Source organism: Arabidopsis lyrata, assembly GCF_000004255.2.
Source record: "Arabidopsis lyrata subsp. lyrata unplaced genomic scaffold ARALYscaffold_1, whole genome shotgun sequence".
NCBI lineage: Eukaryota > Viridiplantae > Streptophyta > Magnoliopsida > Brassicales > Brassicaceae > Arabidopsis > Arabidopsis lyrata.
This window is the reverse complement of record NW_003302555.1, coordinates 29,769,516-29,792,461: the sequence shown is the minus strand read 5'-3', so window position 1 is coordinate 29,792,461 and position 22,946 is coordinate 29,769,516. Positions and strand designations below refer to the sequence as shown.

The 22,946-nt window shown below is 36.7% G+C and overlaps 5 protein-coding genes across 6 annotated transcripts; 2 read left to right on the top strand and 3 right to left on the bottom strand.

Annotated features, from left to right (window-relative positions):
* Positions 1-94: 94 nt before the first annotated feature.
* LOC9327946 (ABC transporter D family member 2, chloroplastic) lies at positions 95-3,888 on the bottom strand. The gene is made up of 9 exons (XM_002891838.2): positions 3,368-3,888; positions 3,179-3,246; positions 2,774-3,100; positions 2,468-2,632; positions 2,160-2,388; positions 1,328-1,569; positions 968-1,250; positions 572-831; positions 95-488 (listed from the first exon to the last, which is right to left on the bottom strand). Exons 1-9 carry the CDS (start codon positions 3,750-3,752, stop codon positions 279-281), a joined length of 2,169 nt encoding a protein of 722 aa, XP_002891884.1. The 5' UTR covers positions 3,753-3,888; the 3' UTR covers positions 95-278.
* A 50-nt stretch (positions 3,889-3,938) lies between these two features.
* On the bottom strand, positions 3,939-7,450 carry LOC9330628 (peroxisomal isocitrate dehydrogenase [NADP]). Its single transcript, XM_021013772.1, has 15 exons — positions 7,238-7,450; positions 6,998-7,041; positions 6,804-6,913; positions 6,564-6,601; positions 6,401-6,478; positions 6,269-6,322; positions 6,074-6,175; positions 5,755-5,843; positions 5,550-5,653; positions 5,382-5,450; positions 5,189-5,304; positions 4,971-5,005; positions 4,725-4,867; positions 4,332-4,454; positions 3,939-4,243 (listed from the first exon to the last, which is right to left on the bottom strand). The coding sequence occupies exons 1-15, from the start codon at positions 7,284-7,286 to the stop codon at positions 4,150-4,152; spliced, it is 1,248 nt and encodes a 415-aa protein (XP_020869431.1). The 5' UTR covers positions 7,287-7,450; the 3' UTR covers positions 3,939-4,149.
* A 6,458-nt stretch (positions 7,451-13,908) lies between these two features.
* Positions 13,909-15,651, top strand: LOC9330627 (NAC domain-containing protein 86). Its single transcript, XM_002894520.2, has 3 exons — positions 13,909-14,286; positions 14,449-14,717; positions 14,813-15,651. Exons 1-3 carry the CDS (start codon positions 14,130-14,132, stop codon positions 15,290-15,292), a joined length of 906 nt encoding a protein of 301 aa, XP_002894566.1. The 5' UTR covers positions 13,909-14,129; the 3' UTR covers positions 15,293-15,651.
* Positions 15,652-16,489: 838 nt separating this feature from the next.
* On the top strand, positions 16,490-18,813 carry LOC9327945 (ALA-interacting subunit 3). The gene is made up of 8 exons (XM_002894519.2): positions 16,490-16,727; positions 16,983-17,041; positions 17,116-17,190; positions 17,273-17,386; positions 17,485-17,555; positions 17,727-18,024; positions 18,131-18,420; positions 18,600-18,813. The coding sequence occupies exons 1-8, from the start codon at positions 16,640-16,642 to the stop codon at positions 18,652-18,654; spliced, it is 1,050 nt and encodes a 349-aa protein (XP_002894565.1). The 5' UTR covers positions 16,490-16,639; the 3' UTR covers positions 18,655-18,813.
* On the bottom strand, positions 18,785-20,780 carry LOC9327944 (ribosomal RNA large subunit methyltransferase I). 2 transcript variants are annotated; one of them, XM_002891836.2, is made up of 7 exons: positions 20,651-20,780; positions 20,352-20,577; positions 20,146-20,280; positions 19,836-20,058; positions 19,540-19,726; positions 19,279-19,463; positions 18,785-19,184 (listed from the first exon to the last, which is right to left on the bottom strand). In XM_002891836.2, the coding sequence occupies exons 1-7, from the start codon at positions 20,739-20,741 to the stop codon at positions 18,918-18,920; spliced, it is 1,314 nt and encodes a 437-aa protein (XP_002891882.1). In that variant the 5' UTR covers positions 20,742-20,780; the 3' UTR covers positions 18,785-18,917. The 2 variants fall into 2 exon arrangements, with proteins under 2 accessions (XP_002891882.1, XP_020868070.1); XM_021012411.1 differs by lacking the exons at positions 18,785-19,184; positions 19,279-19,463 and having other exon boundaries at positions 19,591-19,744; positions 19,822-20,058; positions 20,651-20,776.
* Between the last annotated feature and the right edge of the window lie 2,166 nt (positions 20,781-22,946).

Here is a 22,946-nt window from a genome sequence, read left to right as displayed (position 1 = left end):
GGTCTTATGATACTCTTCTGGTTTTGAATTTTTAGCTCATCTACACTCGTGTGTTATTTTCAATCAGGCTTTGATGGTCAGACCTTGTGTAATCTGTATCAATCTCTATTCACTTGCATCTTTCGCTCGTTTTTGACTCAACGTCAAGAGTCAAGACTGGTAGATTATATACAAACTGGGTGTTGTTTCGGACACCAACATGTTTCTTATATGTTTCAAGAACGGGCCCATGACACCCGTTGCAGATTTACTTTCTTCTTCTGTCTCTATGTAATCAATCAGCTTTCACTTGGCACCTCCTCTTGATTCAATCGACCATACAAACAATCTTGGGCATCCACGTCCTCTATTCGCCAGTTACTTTCCTTGCTCTTCGGGTCTGCCGTTGAGATTTGTAAGATCTTGTTATGGAATTTCTTTAAAGTTCGGCGGTGGCCAATGCTTATATATGTAATGCCAGCCGACTGGATTTGCTGGTACAGGAGCGCCTGGGCATCAAGAGTAATTAATGCCTCAACGCTACAGTTACATGATATTCTAAATGATAGATGAGAGGAGAATCAACAAGTACCTCATTAGCTTCATCCAACGCACTGGTGGATTCATCCAGGAGCGCCAGCTTTGGCTGAGAAAGCAATAACCGTGCAAAGGCGAGGCGCTGCTGCTCACCAAGTGAAAGAACACTGGACCACTCGTGTATCGAATCAAGACCACCAAAGCGATCCGCTATATGTCCAAGACAAACCTTCTCTAGAGTCCGCATCAGATCATCTGTTGTCGGCTTATTACACTTTTCATTTCCGTCGTCTCTGATCAGGAGAGGTGGTGAACCTAACAAAATCAACGCATTTTTTCTTAAAAGTTTGAGCCACTCGATTTGCTTTTGGGTTACATAATCTGCTTGCATTAACTTAAATGCAAGATTTGAAAGAAGCGGTGTTACTAGCCACAAATTTAAACTGAGTACCGTCTATATTACTGCCACCAGGTGTCGCCTCCTCCACAGTTGCACTCCAGGTAGGATAAAGCAATTGCTGACGCAACGATCCCAGAACCATATAAGGCCTTTGTGGAAGGAACAATACGTCTCCCGAACTTCTTTTCTCTGAATTTTCCTGAGTATTAGATGCCTCCTGTGTAAGATCATCCTCAGAATCGAGGTAGAACGTGATTTTTCCTTTCCCTGACCTCCAAAGACCAGCCATTGCTCTTAGCAGCGAAGTTTTACCGCTCCCACTAGGACCCATTATCTGTTAAATGGCATTTGTAAGGAACTTCCCATCTACCAGTCACATGCTTTAAACACAAGTAGTCAGAGTGAACTAACCAGTAGATGATCCTTGTCATATATATCCACAGATAAGTTGTGAACCAATGTGGTTCCATTTGTTGGTGTTTGAAGAGTAAGCTCCTCGATCTCCAGACGCTTTTGGTTCAGTTGGGACTTGATTGAACCATTGGTGTCCAGCAGTGAAGAGTTCATCTCACTCTGATACGTTAGCTCAATCTCGTCCGCAGTGCCAGAGGGATCTCTGAAGATGCTGTTATCCAAAAGATCATCAAATTCACCTGTGTTGTAAGAAGTCTTGATATTATTAGATGCGTAAAAGGAGAATCCCAACCTACAGCAAATGCAGTTTTTCATTTAGCCGTAGAAGTTGATTGCAGAAATAATGGAATTTTGTGAATACGTTGTACATAAGACATGATTTAGACCCAATTTTAAGCAGGACAGAGAATAGCTGTCTCGATCTTTATATCTGCCCATCACACTCTCAACTGTAGCAGACGCATTGTTTTCCGGGTATTCACTCTTAGATATTATAAACAAGATCCTACTATTATACTGTCTATACTATTATCTATACTGTCACTAGATATTATTATCAAAATCCTACTACTACACAGTCTATATTGTTATAACATAGAAGAAAATAACTCACAACAACGACACATTTAAACTTCTACTCTTCAATATTATAAACAATATCCTACTACTAAACTATCTTTTTCTCACCATCAGGTAACAGAAATTATGGTGATGTGCATATTCTGCGTCTAATGTTCTGTATCGATCTAAGGTCTCGTGAGATCTGTATGCAACAAGTAGTATAAATATAGAACATTATAAGAGAGTGCAGACTACATAATTAATATACCTAGTCGATCAATGACAGCAGAAAAAGAGCTGATAGCTTGAAACTGATAAACGACGAGCGAGAAGTCTCCTAGGATATGATTGAATGCTGATACTGACTGGTTAATGACACCAAACTCAATCTTCCCGGAGAAATACATTGGGGCAACAACAGCAACTGGAAGAATCTGAATGAGGTAGCGATATCCGTCGGTGAAGAATTCTAGGTTTCTGGATGCTATCAGCAATTCCTGCAGGTGAAAAAATGAATGAACTGCAATCTATATGTATAAGAAAGCTCGAGAATCACTGAGGGAAAAGTAATTTTACAGTTAAATTATCAAAAGCGCTTCTGAAACGCTGAAGCAGAAGCTGCATTTCATTCTGTTCGCCTCCATAGAAAGCTATCGATTCAGCATTTTCCCTCACTCGTACAAGGCTGTAACGAAAGTCAGCCTCTTTCTTCTCTTGTAGAAAGTTGAGATTGACTAGTCCCTGAACTCAAGAGGGAATGTTAATGGAACTCAACATGATTGCAACAAAGACAAAATCTGAAGCCGGACAGAAATGAAACAATCACTGCTTAACTAGGCAATGGAGAAACATTGTATGGATAGGGGGGAAAAGCAAGTTTACCTTGCCAAGAAAGACACTGATGGCTGTTCCGCCAAAGGAGTAGAGCAAGAGAACGAGAAAGAGAGGAGGATAAATGGTGAAGAGGATGTTGCTAAAAGAGATGAGGTCAATGGTGGCATTGACAAGCGTCAAAGAGAAAGACAAGGCAGTTCCAGTGAAGGAACTCAAATCGTCAACAATGCGCTGATCTGGATTGTCAATCATAGACTGAGACTGGATCTTGTAAAAGGTTTGATCTTTCAGATAGCGCTGCAGGTAATATTTGGTCATCCATGATCTCCATCTCAGTGATAAAGTCTCTTTTGTATAATCTCTTAGCACAAAGAACTGCAAATCCAGGAGAAGAGAACAACATCATTGGGATTGGCTTTTAACGTTTAAAGGATCTCTCTGAGGAAAACTCACCGGAATTCCGCCGGCGAAAGCACAGAGGTAATAAAACAACTGCTTCGTGAATTGCTCTTGGTCTTTGTCTTTTGAATAGAGAGATATTGAGCACAGAGAAAAGATTATCAGTGGAAATTTGAAAAGTGAGAACTGAGAGAGAGAGAGAGAGAGAGAGAGAGAGAGAGAGAGAGAGTTGAAGAATCGTACTGGCGAGAGAATTGTAGAAATCACGGCCGAGGAAATTGAAGCCGACGCTAATGCCAGTGGTGGCGAGAGTTAGGGCGAAGACGGCGGCGAGACGAAGCCTGGCTTGGTCTTTGTCCTCGGAAAACCAATAAGGCGACGCGACTTTGTAGAATTTCTTCCACAGAGTCTTCAACTCCGATGCCTTATCCGGACGAACAGACGGTTGCGGCAACAAAGAAGAAGAGGATACGGTTCTGACACGTGGAGTTTTCTTCCGATGAAAGTTTCCGATTGATTCATGGCGAAGCGAAGAAGAAGAAGAAGAGTGATCGCAGGGGAAAGAATGGCGGAGGAGAAGGTGAGGAGGACAAGTGGTGAAAACGGGAGCTGTTATCATCAAAATCATCGTCTAAGAAGATTTCCTCCGTCGTCTTCTTTATCTATCCCACATAGCCATCTCTCTTAACAGATAGCAGCAACTTCAGGCATTATCACTAAAGCTCAACCATTCATTTCTTTACCAGATAACATAATGACAAAGTGAACGTAGCCATTTCTGTTGCTTGGTTGGTAGCTTTTACAACAGAGATTATACAGAGAAAGAAAGATTCAAATTTGAACGTTTGAATGAGGAGTGAGTCGTCTCGGCTTTGGGAAATCTGAGTTCCTGGGGAGATTACCCCTTTTATTTATGCAATTGCCCCTTTTCTAGGCTTAAGTTCTACACATATGTTATGTTACTACAAGTGATACTGACATCGCGCTGCTGCGACTCTTTGCTTTTCAGATTTCCATTCTTCTTCTCACAACCTGGAGTTGCCTAACAATCTTCTTCTTAACTCCCATGCCACCGCATCAATGAACTCTTCTGTATTCACATACTGATCCCTCCTAACCCTGTTCAAATTACAATGTAGGCAAAACTTATCTATCACATTTTTACTAGGTCAATCAACCACAACTTTCTCTGTGGTTTTAGTCTTACTTGGGTCCGTGGATCAGAAGAGCTAGATCCTTGGTCATTTTGCCAGACTCCACCGTCCCCATGCAAGCTGCTTCTAGTTTCTCAGTATAGCTCAAGAGTGCGGCATTGCTGTCCAGCTTTGCCCTGGTAACATCACATACCAAACATCTTATTAAGATGAACTCAACCAGTTTTCAGAGACGTTGAACTCAATTTAAGGCAGAAAACCTAACAGTTTATATTTCAATGAACCTATCATAAAGCAACAAGTAATGACAACTCTTACTACAAACAATCCCTGATAGACTAACTCATTACTTGTTGTCACTTCCAAGAAAGGGATTGGATTTTCTCCAAGAGTCGCAACAAGCAATACCATGTGTGAAAATATTCAAACATAGTGGAAATCGCTACCTGTGGGCAAGGCCTCTGGACCAAGCAAAAATGGAGGCTATGCTGTTGGTGCTTGTTTCACCACCTTTTTGGTGAACTCTGTAGTGGCGAGTAACTGTGCCATGAGCTGCTTCTGCTTCAATGGTTTTTCCATCAGGACAAACCTATAATATCTCAAATAAACATTCAGAAAGCAGGAAGATGTGCAGGAAACATGTTAACACGATAAAGACCAAAAACTTTGGCTAACACGATAAATAAACATACCAACACCGACGTCATCATTCCCAGAGATCCATATCCTGCAGGGGAGATCAGAAACTTTGTTTCGTAAGGAGAAATAAGATTGAAGTTTCTGTCCCCATTCAGATCATAAGTTATAAGAAAAGAATCATGATACAAGACCAATAATGCATTTGGTTAGAAGGAAGCAAAAAGATTAAGGTTTCAGTCCCTCGACAGATCTCAAATTTAAGGGGAAAAACCTTGGGCTAAGAAATCGCTCTGTACATCTCCATCGTAATTCTTGCATGCCCAGACATAACCGCCCTCACTTTTCATGGCATATGCAACCATATCATCTATCAAACGATGCTCATACCTGGAGTTCATTAACTTTGTTTACAAGTTTGCATGGTGTACTGTAATAGAATGTAACTAATAACATGCACATCTCACCATATCCCTGCAGCTTCATACTTGGATCTCCAATTAGCTTCATAAACTTCTTGGAATATATCCTTGAATCTGAAAACAATTTGAAAAGGTAATGTCAGGGTTGACTAAATGGCAAAATGATTTCGGTGGAACTCTAACAAGAAAAAATAAAGGGGAGTGAATTCACACCTTCCATCATATGTTTTCAGGATGGTGTTTTTTGTGGAGAGGTAAAGTGGCCACTTTTTCTGGTAAGCTGTGTACATCGAGGACTCAGCAAATGCACGAATAGACTGTTCAATAATGAAATAGGACCACCAAATCAACTAGATACTCTGTAAGTGTATTCAGGTAGTACAGACATGAAGGAGAGGACTCTTTCAATAATATCTACCTCATCAGTGTTATACATGGCTAAAGCAACACCTCCACCAGTGAAATTGAAGACTTCAAATTCTGTTTTCTGAGAAGATCCACTTGGCTCTGCATACGTAAGATATGATTTTTAACGCGAATAAATAAACTTCTACAGGTAGGTAAATTCAATGACAATGATCCCCCATTATTTTCTTCAATGAACAATTGAATTGATGGGTTAGTCAGATCCAGATTTATGGATAGACGGTGCTCAGATTTGTCTTTAACTAAAAAGGTACGTATTCACCTTTCATGCTTTCAGTTACGATATCAAATAACGGGAGGAGGAGATTTACCAAAAACTAGTTTCAGTTTTCCTGGTTCATTGACAATGATATCAGTGGCTCTATACTGATCACCAAAAGCATGCCTTCCAATACAGATTGGCTTCGTCCATCCTGAAGAAAAGAAAGCAGAGGGATTTGTTTTGCTCTACATGTTACAGGTACAGAAAATGGCTAACTCATATAAAAGAGCAGCCATTGACAAACCTGGAACAATACGAGGGATGTTTCTGCAAATGATAGGTTCCCTGAAAACTGTGCCTGCAAAAATAACAAGATGATCTTAGAGCTTAGTAAATTGAAGAACGAATTGCCCCCGTTTTAGGAGAATAAACTGACCGTTTAAAATGTTCCTTATAGTTCCATTAGGACTCCTCCACATTTTCTTTAAGCCGAACTCCTTAACACGAGCTTCATCTGTTGTTGAAAGCAAAAACTGTTGCTAGTAAGTCAAAGAAGCACACTTTTAAATTAAAATTTGCAAAGGTTCAAGGATACATACCTGGAGTAATCGTCGCACACTTAATAGCCACGTTATACCTTCACATGAGAAAAAGAAAAAAAGACAACTATAAGATGAAGAAAACACAACAATAAGTGGTGCGACTTCCAAACTTTCCGAGCTAAAACCATAAGGCAGAGACAATAGTCATGAACAAGCTTAGACACAGGAACAACCTCAACACTAGAAGAAGAAAGCATGGAGAATATGATAATAAGTATAAATGTAAAGCAGACATACTTTAAAGTAGCTTCAGCACTCTCTATAGTAACCTTATCATCAGTGAGATCGCGGTTAGGCAGTCCAAGATCAAAGTATTTGATATCCAACTCGAGGAAAGGGAAAATAAGCTGTAAATTTCTCAGAGGTTAGTTAGAAAACGATTTGAATCTGTGCTTTTAAAGATTTAAAAAAAAAAAAGTTTAGATTTTTACCTTGTCTTTGATGAATTTCCAGATAACTCGAGTCATTTCGTCTCCTGAATGTGCACAGAGAATAAATAAAGATTCAAGTTTCTGAATTTATTTCATAAAACAAACACACACTCGATACTAAACAACCCGGAACAGAGCCGATCACATATACTCCAATCTAAGCAAATCAATCAATCAGATTAACGAGAAATCCATAATCGCGATCATAGATTTGAGCTAATTCAATGTTCGAACACTTACCATCCATTTCAACAACGGGATTGATCACCTTGATCTTCTCGAATTCCATCTTCGCCCGCAGAGGTTATGATCGACGAGTGAAATTGAATTAGTGAAACGATCACCTCTGCTCCGCCATGAAAGACGATAAAATAACAGCTCTTTCTCTCTCTCTGTTGGGTCACACTCTTTCAAAAGCCCAAATAATTAAGCCCACTTCTATATGTGGGCCTGATTCTTAGTATAGTATTGTTATTGTAGTATAGTATAGTATTGTAGCCCAATTTTTAGTATAGTATTGATCTTGCTCGCAGTGATTAAATTTAATAGTAGTCAGCTTTAACAATAATCATCAAAATCTGACAATTGAAGAAGATCTGCTTTGGCTAATTGAATAATTAATCAACCTCTCAAGTGAATAACAATCACGAGGTGGTCCTGTTGAATTAGTATATTAAAAAGAGTAATGAGTGTGACCACTTTAACAAGGGTAAAAACGAGATTTAATGCATGGAGAAAAGCAAAAGCCAACGCAATGTTTTTGGACAGTGTCATTGTTCTGCGATAATTGAGATGCGTGAAAAACATGAAAGCAAGAATCTCTAGAGACACAGGGATTCCAACTTGTATTATTTAAAGGCTTTTCTTTTTTCCTTGGATCAGTTTGTTTAGCACAAACTAAAATGGGATGAAAAAAGATGATTTGGAAACCGACATGTAGGGAATCAGATGCTACTTTTTCTCATGACCAGGACTCTTCTTCTTCTCTTTTAGAAGAATTGTGATTGATGTTGATGGTGGAGATGATGTATGTATAATGTATCGTATGTATTATCATGATTCCCCCATAGAGTCCCACCTTTACCAATTTCTTCATGGATATACACGTAATTCGTAAAGTTTTTTTTACTATTTTTTAAAAAATGTCACAATTGTGTTACGTCTAATTAATTAATGTTTATTTGCTACTCTAGATATCAATTCTATAAGCTTGAAAAACATTTTAGAAACTGTGTACTTTTTTTTTTTTTTTTTTTTAAGAAACTGCGTACTTGATACATGTGAAATGAAAATATAAAGGGTTGATAAGATGCTTAGATCTTAATAGAGCTTTATTCGTTTCCCCTTAGATCGTATCAAAGGTTGCATGTCTTTAGTTAGGCTTGCATGTTAGCTTCCTCGTTGTCTTTGTTAATTAATTTTTTTTTTTTTTTGATATACCCGATCGGCTGATCCGGTCAGTCTCGGTAGGAACGCACCGGAGTGCTACAGAGTGGACTCACTACCACCCCGAAGGATGGGCTACCACACTGCCTGAACCGAGTTTGGAATGCTTTCCGACTATTGTCCGGGGGTAGCTGGATCGCCTGTTACCAGACTACCAGGTAAACTGCCTGGGCCGAAGCCCAAGCACAGACTTTCCAACAAAGTGTTGATAACAGCGAGGGAGGAAGATCGAACCCGGGTTCGGGGATTTCACCCTCAACTCCGGACTTGCCCTACTTTGTTAATTAATTAATCCACAGTCCTTTTCCATATGCAAACTATCTATATATATACATCATTCATATATATATATATATATATATATTCACATTAGTTGTTCATATAGACGACTCGATTTCTGACCAAGAAAAAAAATTGGTGAAACAATTGGGGCATGACAATTGATATCGTATAAGTTTTTTTGGAAATGGTGATTCCACTTTCTTTTGGTGGGATCCATGGACCCCTTATGGATCGCTTTATCAATTCTTTGGTGCAGATGGACCTTCTCGTTTAAGGATCTCTCTGTTATCTATTGTGGCAGAAGTATGGAATGTCGATGGTTGGTCTCTTCCCAACGCTAGAACTGAGAGACAAGTCCTTTTATACGCTTTCATTTCCACTGTTACTTTCTCCTCCTCCAGTGACAAGGCCATGTGGACGGTAAATGGACTACCATTTCGATCTTTTTCTTCAAAAGATGTGTGGAATTCAATTAGAGTTTCAAGATATTTGTGTTATTGGGCACCTCTTGTCTGGCATAAAGCGGTTATACCAAAACATGCAACTACTACAAGGATTTTTATTCTAAATCGCAATCCATCTTTGGATCGTATGGCTTCTTGGGGCTATGATATTGAAAAAGATTGCCTTCTTTGTGGTGTAGCTCAGGAAACTCGGAATCATCTGTTTTTTGAATGTTCTTTCTCGGCTCAGGTATGGAGTTTAATAACACAAAAGCTGGGAATTTTATCTCCTCCTACTATTTGGGATCAGGTACTCCTATGGCTTCCAAATACTCTACCAACTAAGTATAGCAAATTGGCGGTTCTACACGGGTGGCAGGGTGTAATTTATGAATTATGGCGTGAAAGGAATCGACGTTATCATGATGGTCTCACCTTACTTCCATCTACAGTTGCAAAGCTTGTCATTTCCACCATAGAAAACAAATGTACTGCTTTGCACCAGCTTGGATCAAAAAGTGTTTTACCTATTCTTCAATGCTGGATGCGCACACGGTAAATGAGGGTACTGAAAATTGAGCTGAATTCTCTACTTATACATCATTATCAGGATATTGGTTTTAATACCTTCTTTTGTTACGTACCTTTTATTGGTTTATTTCCCAAATCTAGTTCTAGTTTTGGTTCTTGCTTCTTATTTGTTTCTTTGTAAACTTTTTATGTTTAAGTTATATAAGAAAACCCTTTCACAAAAAAAAAGTATAAGTTTTTTTTTTCTGATATCCCCTATATATTAATAAAAAAACACTCTAAAAAATAAACCTTACCATAATGTATTATTAACAAGATTGTTACGCTGATGTGTCGCTCTCACAATGATTTGGCTCCTATTTAAATAATTACCCAACTTCTATTAGATTATTTACAGAATTTGCCATTAGTCTCATACATTACATATAGCACACAAATTAAAAAAAAAAATTCTAATAGAAAAAGCAAATAAGTAAGCAATTAATCTTTACATAATTATTATGTTTAAGTTATATAAGAAAACCCTTTCACAAAAAAAAAAGTATAAGTTTTTTTTTCTGATATCCCCTATATATTAATGAGAAATTGTTAAAAATGCCCCTTTTTCAATACCCCTTTTCAAAAATGCCCCTTTTAAGAGTCCATTTTTAAGTTTGCCCTCTTTTAATTTTTAATGACCATTTTACCCTTATTTGAAACAAAATTAGGTCCACAAAATACAAAATATTTTTTGGCGGGAAAAGTGATCCCGCAATTTTCCCGCCAAAACACTTGTAAAAACCTTTAAAAAACCTTGTAAAATTTTCCCGTAAAAATTTTTCCCGCCAAAAAAATTTTTTGCGGGAAAAGTGATTCCGCAATTTTTTTTTGCGAAATTTTTTTGGCGGGAAAATTTTTGGCGGGAAAAATTTACAAGGTATTTTAAAGGTTTTACAGAGTATTTACAAGTGTTTTGTAAGGTTTTACAATGTATTTTAAAAGGTTTTACAAGGTACTTATAAGGTTTTATAAGGTATTTATAACTTGTAAAACCTTATAAAAAACTTGTAAAACCTTATAACTTGTAAAAACCTTATAAAATAGCTTGTAAAATCTTATAATATCTTATAAATAACTTGTAAATGCGTTGTAAAACCTTTTAAAATACATTGTAAAACCTTATAAATACCTTGTAAAAAACCTTTAAAATACCTTGTAAATTTTTGGCGGGAAAAATTTTCCCGCCAAAAATTTAACGCCAAAAAAATTGCGGAATCACTTTTCCCACAAAAAAAATTTTTTGGCGGGAAAATTTTTTGGCGGGAAAAAGTTTTACGGGAAAATTTTACAAGGTATTTTAAAGGTTTTACAAGTTTTTACAAGAGTTTTGGCGGGAAAAATTGCGGGATCACTTTTCCCGCCAAAAAATATTTTGTATTTTGTGGACCTAATTTTGTTATATTTCCTTATATATTTGTGATATCTTTTATTAAAAGAAGGGTAATTTAGTCATTTTGTACATAAAAAGGGGTATTTTTAAAAATGGACAGCCAAAGGGGGCATTTTTAAAAAGGGGTATTAAAAAAGGGGCATTTTTGTGAGTCTCCCTATATTAATAGATAAACACTCTAAAAAGTAAACCTTACCATGATGTATTATTAACAAGATTGTCACGGTGATGTGTCTCTCTCACAATGATTTGGCTCTTATTTAAATAATTACCCAACTTCTATTAGATTATTTACAGAATTTGTCATTAGTCTCATACATTACATATATCACACAAAGTAAAAAAAACAAAATTCTAATAGAAAAAGCAAATAAGTAAGCAATTAATCTTTACATAATTATTATTTCAAATAAACTAATTTATTTTTGTTTGTTTTCCAAATTAATTAAAACACTATTTAACATTTTTTTGTATTTAATATTGGTCATAAGTGATTATTAGTGTATTAAGAAAATAATAGTACAACTTCATATAAATATTCAAATAAACTACTGTTATTTTCGTTTTCAAATTAACTAAAACACTATATAGTATAGTATATTTTTGTATTTGAAGATATTTATATATATATATATGTATAAGGGTACTATGTTGTAACTTGTAAGTAATTTGTTTTAAGTAAAACTCATTATTATTAAAATAATCATTTATGTGTTTTAAAAAAAAACATTAGGTTTAATTTAAACTAGAATACTTCTTGGATTTGTTTACACTAGCACTAAGGTTCGAATTCAGTGCTTAATCTGATTTATTAATTTTAAATAAATAAATCCTAACAGAAGATCTGTGTTTTCAATGCTATTATGGTTTTAATCTTAGATCTATTCCGTATATCCACGTTAAAAAATAGTTGTTGAGATTATTGTAATATTATTAACACCGAACGAGCCATAAGCACATCATATAATATAAGTATATAATTCATTTATATGTATTGTTCTTCCAATTAATTTGTTTTCAAAACGAAATTAACAATCAATAAATATATTCATTTTGGTTTTAAAATTAATCTGTTTTCAAAACAAAATCCTAAATAAATGCAATCTTAAATAAATGCAACCACAACATTAAATCTGTAAAAAATCAAAAAAAAAAAAAAAAAAATTCCAAAACCATATTTTCCTATAAATAGAGTGCCAATATCATCTTCATCCACAATAATTCAAAAAATCACAATCACATATACTTTGTTTCTGAATCAAAACACAATCAAATTCACAAACAATACATAAACATCGTAATTCTAATTTTAAGTGAATTATTTATCCTATGAATAATAAGTTATAATATCAAAATAATCATTATTTTATAGACGATTCATATTTCCATATAAAATCTAAAGTCATTACACATTTTGGCCATTACAATAGATTATATAGTTAACCCCAATGTTAAATTTATTTACTAATTATTTTTCCCCGCACAAAGTGCGGGTTACTTATCTAGTCTTATATAGTATAAGTTAAACTGTTAAAGCATCTTTAGCCAAAATATCTTTCAGTTTCTCTCCTTTGTTTTTTTTTTCTCTCTCTCTCTCTCCCTAAGTTATTGGTGACCACATCTTAAAGCTTACGTAAAATGTTATTGTTATTTTTTTTTTGTCACGGAAAAGGAAGAGTTACTTACTTGAAGTTTGAATTATACTTTATACGGAAATTATAACATTATATTCTATTTATGGAAGAGTTTATGTTGCAACTTGTGGATTAATAATCCTTGCATGAACCGTTTGATTACTTCATTCAGTTAAATTCTGTTTACAATGTTTTTCGTATACATGTGAATTATATATAGAGAATATTTGGGAAATAGACACTTTTTGGCAAATATTTGAGAAATAAACGGAATATATAACAAATAGGAAACAAGACAAAACATGTAAATGAGACATCTATCTAATATATGTACATGAAAGTTTTTTGTACCTTTAGGGTTTCATGCTTCAAGTACGATTTCGTTAATTGTTGACTCGATTATGCGAGAGGAAGTGTTGGACCTTCGCGTCCACGTCTAGTTCGTTTGTAAATCTTTTCTTTTAAATATTAATAAGAGTTTTTTAATTTATCTTTTGGATCGAGGCCGAGAGTCGAGGCAAAAGAGATTTGACCGGGAGTTAGTAAAATTGAAGGGCCGAGAGAAAGAGAGTCAAAGATTGTGTGGGAGTAATGATGTAAAAGAGGCGAACAACGTCTTTAATCCATATGTAAAAGGGACTAAAGAAGCCTCCAACACTAAAGCCAAAGTCGACTTGGATGCCTCCTGCTTTTTCATTCCCCCAATTTTCTATTATATATGTAAATTCGATTTCTAATTATAACAATATAAAATAATATAACAAACTGTCAAACCAAAAAAAAAGAAAAGAAAAAAAGACGAGTGTTTAGGTGTCGCCAGGTAGATTTGGTTTTGAGAAGAAGAGATGGGTCCCTAAACTGTTGAATCATTAAAAGCCTTCATTTTTGGGTTAAAGTATCTTATAACTATATTTCAAAAATCCATCAATCATGACCCACGTTAAGGTCTCACCGGAATTATATATATATATAAGCGTATACATACATATGTGAGAATTTGTGAAATGGGGCCTTCTTGCTAAGCTTTTTCCGTCTCTCCTACTAGGGTTTTCACACTTGCAGAATCTTCAAAAGCCAGAGTTCAGTTTTTGTTAAAAATATATATATATATATATATATATATATATATATATTGGTTCAAAAATATGTGTGATGAGTACATGACAAACACTGACCAAAAAGCAACCCAAAGTAAGACAAAATATTAATCTCAGAAGATGCCAATCCCATGGCATAGTACTTTTACACATTCCCATATCATATCTCCTACAGTGTCTCCTCTTTTTAATTATATATAGTTTCATTCATATGTCGTACCAACACCCTACTCACTATAATCTCTCGTTTTCTACCACATACACTTTTGAATGGCGCCCATGAGTTTGCCTCCAGGATTCAGGTTTCATCCCACTGATGAAGAGCTGGTGGCTTACTATCTGGATCGGAAGGTCAACGGCCGAGCCATTGAGCTCGAGATCATCCCAGAAGTTGATCTCTATAAATGCGAGCCATGGGACTTGCCTGGTACGTTCCAACTCTTTTTCTCTCTCTCTCTCGCTCCAAATATATATGGTTCAGATTGTTAATGACAATCTGACGTTATAGATTACATATATTGGACATGATGCATTCATACATACTAATATACAACTTATCTCTTATTTTATTGGATAATACGCGGAACAGAAAAGTCATTTTTGCCGGGGAACGACATGGAATGGTACTTTTACAGCACAAGGGATAAGAAGTATCCAAACGGGTCGAGGACAAACCGTGCGACCCGAGCGGGTTACTGGAAGGCCACAGGGAAAGATCGTATAGTAGAATCGAAGAAGATGAAGATGGGAATGAAGAAGACACTGGTTTATTATAGAGGAAGGGCTCCTCATGGCCTTCGTACTAATTGGGTGATGCATGAATATCGTCTCACGCACGCTCCTTCCTCCTCCTTGAAGGTAAATTATTTCCCATTTACGATAGGTTAATCTTATTAAAATATATATACATCTATTCGTTTATTCTAATAATAATAATGTTCTAAATTAAACAGGAGTCGTATGCATTGTGCCGAGTGTTTAAAAAGAACATACAAATTCCAAAGAGAAAAGGGGAAGAAGAAGAAGCAGAAGAAGAGAGCACTTGTGTAGGAAAAGAGGAGGAAGAGGAAAAGGAGAAGAAGTGGAGAAAATGTGATGGTAATTGTATTGAAGACGAGAGCTTGAAAAGAGCATCCGCGGAGACATCTTCATCAGAGCTAACTCAAGGGATCCTTTTAGACGAAGCAAACAGCTCATCCATATTTGCTCTTCATTTCTCATCTTCTCTTCTGGACGATCATGATCATCTTTTCTCAAACTATTCTCATCAGCTTCCATATCATCCTCCTCTTCAACTCCAAGATTTCCCTCAACTTTCTATGAACGAAGCCGAGATTATGTCAATCCAACAAGACTTTCAATGCAGAGACTCTATGAACGGGACACTTGACGAAATCTTTTCTTCTTCCGCCACTTTCCCCGCTTCCCTTTGATAAATCCATATCTCATACTATCATCCAGTACTTCTTTTCTCAACTTATTTAATTATATTCGGGCTACTTCATATAGTTTTTTCTTTTTTTTTTTCTTTTTTTTTTTCTTTTTTTTTAGCTTATGAATTGGTTTGACTGATGACAAAGGGTGGAGATTTGTGGAGTTATTTTTTCTACCACAAAAAAAAAAAAATTGCATTATTGTATCTTAATTTTTATCTTAAGGGTATGCATGGTATAGGAGGGGAAGCGGTAGGAACACTTATGTAATCGACATCACTTATTGGTTTGCATATCTGTAGACTGTAGTCCAGTGTTTAAAACTTTAAATCTGGCATGGCAAGCGAATTTGGAAAACTTTTCGGATTATATATGTACACTATATGGGTTTATGACTTATGAATATGAAACAAAAGTTTTAAATCTCTATGAACAAAGAAAAAAATTCTGAAAACAAAGAAGAGAGAACAATCGAGACAAATTCACTACAAACAGAAACAGGGCAAAATCTTTATAAAAAAGAGATGAGAATTACAAGACAAAGTTTAAAAACATCTGAGTTTATGATACCATTTTGCGATTGATTTGAAAGATACAAACAACATTGTCATGAAGAAATTGACAAAGGTTCTAAAAACAATAAAAATATTTTAATATTTAGTTTTACTTTAATTTAGCCTAGTGACAGTAGTACTCTAGTAGTTTGCGATTGATTTGGAATATACAAGCAACATTATCATATAAAAATTGATAAAGGTTTGATATTTTAATTGAATTTAACCAAGTGATGATAATGGTTTAGTAGCTTTCATTTGAGGAGGAGTCGTCATAATTTTGATTCATCTCAAACAAAAAATTATTTAATCATCGCATTATACTAAAACAATCTTATTATAAATGAATATTGAAAATGGTTTCAAATCCAAACATATAATAAGATTGATAATTTTTTCAATTGAAATTCAACATAATATATGCATAAAATTGCAGTTGTATTCACCAATTAACACAGGTCATAATCTTGTAAAGTGTAAACTATCCCAAATCAAGAAATTTGTCAAAACTTCAAAAATTTTAAGATGCTAAGGGCGATAGTGGGCTTCAACTCAACAAAATAGATTAAAGCCCATTATAAAGCCCTACAAAATGGGCCTTTCATTTGACGTCAATATTGGAATAATAATATACAATATGGGTCTTTCTGTCCTCTCCTCCTTCGTCTTCTTCCTCTTCATTTTACTTCCTCTTCCCGATTTCTCGCTCTCCGATTCACCCTTTTCCTCCGATCTCGCTCTTCCTAGATTCCGGAATAATCCCCACAAGGCTTGGCTTTAGTAATCGTCGTCCATGAGTTCCAATACGGCGTCGTCCAGCGCGGGGGCAGCCGGATCGGGAGATTCTTCCGCCGCCAGGAAGAATTCGAAGCGACCCAAGTGTACTTTTTCCTCCTCCCTTCTCGATCTTCTTCCAGTTATTCATTCTGCCTTATCGTTGACTCTTGTGTCTTATTCGAATTGGATCAATTTCTCGCTCGTTTTAATCGTATACGTTGGTCGTTTATTGTGATCGCTGTTTAATTTTAAATAACGATCCTTGAAAGAGACATTCTTCAATCGCAATTTGTTATCAAGCAACCATCGTCAAAGCTATGGCTAAAAGGCGTGATTTTGTTGGCAAATATCTTTTGCAGATTCGAAGTTCACACAGCAGGAGCTTCCAGCTTGCAAGCCAATTCTCACCCCTGGTTGGGTTAGATTTCTTTGTAATCTCTATTGATGTTCTGATTTCTGTAGAAGCGGCAACTAAAGCTCCTTTTTTTACAGGTCATTTCGACATTTTTGATTGTCAGTGTTATCTTTATTCCCCTTGGAGTTATCTCCCTCTTCGCTTCCCAGGATGTAAGTGTGACTAACGCATTGCTGCTAGTGGTACTCATCAGATTCTCTTCCATATCTCACTTGTTTCATTCCCGATGTTTAGGTTGTGGAGATCGTTGATCGGTATGATACTGAATGCATTCCGGAACCTGCTAGGACTAACAAGATTGCATATATTCAAGGAGATGGAGATAAAGTTTGTACCCGGGATCTTAAAGTGAGTTCCTTATGCCGCCATGTTTATTTTGTTCTTTGAGATTTGATAGATTTTTGCATTTGTTGTTTACTTTCTCTTTGCTCCACTGGCATTCTTAGGTGACAAAGCGTATGAAGCAGCCTGTCTATGTTTATTACCAGCTTGAGAACTTCTACCAGAATCACCGAAGGTATATAACACCTGTTAGCAACTATGCCGTAGCATGATATAATTTTCGCATTGGTATGGGACTAAGTGTTAGACCTATAATGGAAGATGTGGGTTCTCATGTGTATATAATCTAACTTAGATTAGTCAAGATTTTTGTAGCTCTAATGCATCGATGGTGTCGTTGAAACAGGTATGTAAAAAGCCGAAGTGATTCACAGTTGAGAAGTCCAAAATCCGAGAATCAAATAAGCGCATGCAAGCCTGAGGATGATGTTGGTGGGCAGCCGATTGTGCCGTGTGGTCTAATTGCTTGGAGTCTTTTTAATGACACATACGCCTTATCAAGAAACAATGTAAGCCTAGCTGTAAACAAAAAAGGCATTGCATGGAAGAGCGACAAGGAACACAAGTTTGGGAACAAGGTCTTCCCCAAGAATTTTCAAAAGGGGAATATCACAGGTGGTGCTACTTTAGATCCAAGAATACCGGTAAACCATTAAATACTGGAGATCAATTCATTTTGCCATTGATTTCACATGATGCTGCTTAGCAAATTGACCTCTGACATCTTTCTTCCTCTTTTCATGTGTGCAGCTTAGTGAACAAGAAGATCTCATTGTGTGGATGAGAACCGCAGCATTGCCAACATTTAGAAAACTTTACGGAAAGATAGAGTCTGACCTCGAGATGGGTGACATCATACACGTTACGCTGAAGAACAACTACAACACTTACAGTTTCAATGGGAAGAAGAAGCTTGTTTTGTCAACCACTAGTTGGCTGGGTGGGAAGAACGATTTCCTCGGCATTGCTTACCTGACAGTTGGCGGGATCTGTTTCTTTTTGGCCCTCGCATTTACCATCATGTACCTTGTGAAACCCAGGTACGCGCATCCTTCAAATGTAGTTGTTGTTGTCGTGATGGTATCCTTTTATGCATGGCTTGAATTTCTGCTAAACCCTGGTTGTTGGACCATCTTATATATACCGATAATAATAATAAAGTATTCTTGTGCATACAGCAGTGTGTTATGCTGAGTAACAAATGTGTACTTTGTTTCAGGCGACTTGGAGATCCATCCTACTTGTCATGGAATAGAAATCCCGGAGGTCGGTAACAAGCTTGGAGAGGGAGCTCTAATCTGCGTGTGTAAATCTTATCCATTCATGTATACATACGATGTAATCCTTGCTTGCAAAATGGTTTCTTCGGTGAGAGCTTAAACTCCACATAATACTTTGTTGTTGTTGTTGTTCCAAACCAGTTACGTATATTACTTTTGTCCCCAAATCTGCCTTTTATAAGTTTTCTATGTATAACCGAGTTGTTACAAACTACGGGTTAAAAAATTGAACTAACAGAAGCCAAACTTCCGAGTGCTCAAAGCACCCGAAGCAGAAGATTGGAGAGATATTGGCCTTGAGGGTAAGATGGGTCGAGTGGGTGGTCAGACGCAGCTCCTGCCTCCCTCACCACTGTGATCTTCCTTCCCGCCATTGCTGCAGCGCTCTGAAGAATCCCCAAGAACTTCCCACTCTGTGTCATAGCCCCTGAACATGAGCATGTCATCATAAGACCGCCACTCGTTGTCAATCGCATTGCCAACGAGTTGAGATTTCTGTACATTCCTGCTGCGTTGTGCAAAACCTGGCATCCAAATTGATGCAATCTCATTTATGTAACAACAAACTATGACATCCACTATATTTTTAAGGTACGAAAGAAAGGTACTCTAGACCACCTTTTTCCGCGGAGCTAGCTTAGGAGGGTCTAGGATCACGATGTCCCATGTCTCTTCTCTTGACAGAGCACCCTTCATGAATTCTGTTGAATCTTGTTTAAAGAAAACAACCTTCTCTGGATCCATATTGTTGAGGATGACATTCTCTCTGGCGAGCTCCAAAGCAGGTAAAGATGAATCAATTCCTGACAGTCTTTTGATCAGACGATTCACAAGAAAGTGCATAAGGTGGATCAGGAGGAGGAGAGAGATAAAATGTACCGATAACACTGGTAGCACCTCCTCTCGCTGCATTTAGTGCAAATCCACCACTATAGCAGCAAAGATCAAGAACACTTTTACCAGCAGAGATGGTTGATATGAAGTGACGGTTTTCGCGCTGATCTGTGTAGAACCCTGTCTTCTGTCCCTCTAGCGAAATTGCGTAGGAGATCCCATTTTCCACAACCTGCCATGAGAAAGATCACTCAGCTCTCACCCCTCTAGTGTTTGTTGCCATATTCATGAAGATATGTGAAGAAGAGAGAAAGACCTGATTAAGGCACCACCCACCGTACCATTGATCTCTGTGGGAGAGTAGATGATTGTGTTTGTTTCAGACTTGAGATATCAAAACCATCTTCTTTAAGAACATCAAGAGATGGTCTCCAGTTTATATGATTAATTCCGTCAATTGACCTTAAGCAACTCTCTACTTCAATCCTGTACTTTTCAAGCCAAGCAGCAGAGGATGCTACCACAGCTATATCTCCAAACACATCCACAATCAATCCAGACAATCTGAAGCAGAGCAATAAGACAGGACCAGAGATGATGCAAGAAAATGAGGAAGACAAAAAAAAGTAACGAGATCAGGCAGTGAAATACCTATCTCCTTCACTGTTGACAAGACGATAAGCATTAGTATTAGCAGAGGGAAGTGCCAAACTCTTTCGCAACTGAAGTGCTTCAGAGATTCTAGTTTGGAGAAGCTTCTCAATGTTCAATGCACAAGAAGGATCTCTACCACAAGCCAAGAAGATCCATCAATCAAAGATACAAAAGAATCAAACAAGAAGTGTAGAAATGGAAACCTGGAGGATTCGTGTTGAAGCTGCATAAGGCGAACACAGAACATAGAAACAGAGTTATACAAACCCCAACCAATGGGAGTCTCAGTGCCATCAGCGACAATGACAACATCTCCGGTCTGAGGAGGAGGTTTTCCAATGATCCTGTCTACAGCTCCACTGTACACCATTGGACTTCCGTCTTTGAAGAGCTGTGTCTTGCCCTTTTTAAGAACCACTTTAGCAACACCTGAAATTTTCAATTCTCAAGTAAATAGAGAGATGATTACACGCAGAAACTGAAGAGACAGAGAGATATTGACCTTGAGGGCGAGAAGAAGCGATTTGGGAAGAAGAGATAAAGAGAGAGTGACGGAGGCGGCAGGGAAGCTGGAGCACACCGAGCATCACCATCGTCGCGCATTTCTTGGCTACAGCGCTTTGGGTGGATAGCACATAAACCCGCTAATGGGCCATAATATTTTTTATTGGGCTCAATTTTCTCTACTTTAGCCCATACTTTAGGTCCACAAATTCACTTCCAAAAACATCGCAAACCAAGAGTTTTTTTTAGCTCTGTAAATCGATAAAAGGTATGGTGGGATGATAAAAGTAGGAGACAAAGTGTGTTTATGTAGTCTACCCTAAGCTACAAATGATTAGTTTAAGCATAGTTATATTGTGTCTCATGCAAGGAAACTAAAGGATGTTGCCTCCATCGGGAAAACGGTCTATTTTCCCACGAGAACTATGACATCATAACAGATAGAGCCCAAACTTTAAACCCGGTTTATATGTCCATAAAATAAAAGTTTTATCCCTATTTCCCCCCCAAATTGAAAGTTCTATTGCTTAATGTCTCCGAATCAATAGTTTTAGAGCTAAAACCCCACAAAACTGGATTTAATCGGTTTACGAACTAAACCCGATAGAAAACCACACAAATTCAATATAACCAAAATTAAAACCCGACCCATTTCAAAAACCCGACCATTTGTCACCCAATTTCTTCTTCTTCTTCACCAAACCATTTTAATGGCTTCACGATTTGGATGGGGATGATATCATAACAATTTTTCTACCTCACCTTTCTCCGTAATTACTCTCCAGCCTCCGATTAAGAGTTCTCTTCTATTCATTCATGGTGTTTGAATCACCGAAGCTAGCAAACATTCTCTTCTTCTTTAACGTCAATGTGCTCTTCGGGGCCATCGGTTTACTCTAATCTAGCCACTAGGTACGCATCCATGATCTCCAAATTTGTTACCCATTTGTTAAAATTTCTCAATTTGACCTCTTTCTCAGTTTTGCAAGTTGATCTCTTTCCCAATGGGTACAACAATGACGGGAACATTGGAGAAGTAACAACAATGGAACATATTTATTTTAGATTCATTAGGCAAAATGAGAAATCAAGACAAACAATCGAACAAGTTCAAGAACAATTCAAGTAATAACAAACGATCTCATATTAATCAATGGCAAAAATCTCAATCTAATTATCCTTAATTTCACTCAAAGGGATCGGAGAAAAAAAACAAACTCAGAGGAAGAAGATGAAGAATCAATGACAAAATTAAAAGAGGACTCAGAAAAGTTTAAAGCACAAGTATAAGTAAAATTAGACACTGTTGTTGAAGCGAAGAGGAAGACGAAGAAGTTCGTCTCAGATTAGGGATCTGCTTCAGCTCCGATTATTTTGTTTCATCAAGTCATGTGTTGGGATGACGACGACGAACGTCGGTGGTGGTGGCTCCGCCGTGGAATTGCTCCGCTGTGGAATTGGATAGTCATTGGTCTCGATTTTGGGTACTGTGAACCTGTGAGGTTGAAGAACACCAACAATTGATTTTGTTTCATAATGGAGAGAGTAGAAAATGATGGGTCTAAAATCAGAAAGAGATTTTAATCATTGGAGGAAGATTGGTAAAACGAGATGATCTGTTTCATCTCTGATGTAGGATGACGAAGATGATGATCATTCACCGAAAAGGGTTTGAAATCGGGTTTATTAGAGAATCGGTTTATAGTCGGGTTATTAGAGAATCAATTGTAATCGGGTTTGGATTAGGTTTAATCCGGTTTATTATTTTTGTAAATTGGTTTAGTAGACATTAAACCGAACAAAACCAATAGCTATGGATAATTAGATGAGAACTATTATTTTAGGGAGATATAAGATTTAGGGGGTGTTATTAGTTTGTTAATTTGTAAATCCATATAGAATTTGAAAATTTCTATTAATTATGAAATCAAGATATATGGATTTTGAAATAACATGTGTTTACCCATGGATTTGAATCCTTCTATTTTTCTCTTTCAATTCTATTCAATTCCATTTAAAACATAATTTGGATTCTCAAATCCAAAAACAAATGACTAAACGAATAACATAAGATTTTAACTAGTATTTATAAATCATAGAACCAATAACACATGAATTTAATTAGGATTTTAAAATCAATGATTGAATAACAAATGATTTTTGTTTGGATTTCTAATTCCATATAAATCTATGAACCAATAACCCCTCCTTAAACTATCGATTCGGGAATATATAGATCGAGAAGTATCATTTTAGAGACATATAGATCGGGGTTAAAGTTTGGGCTCTATCTG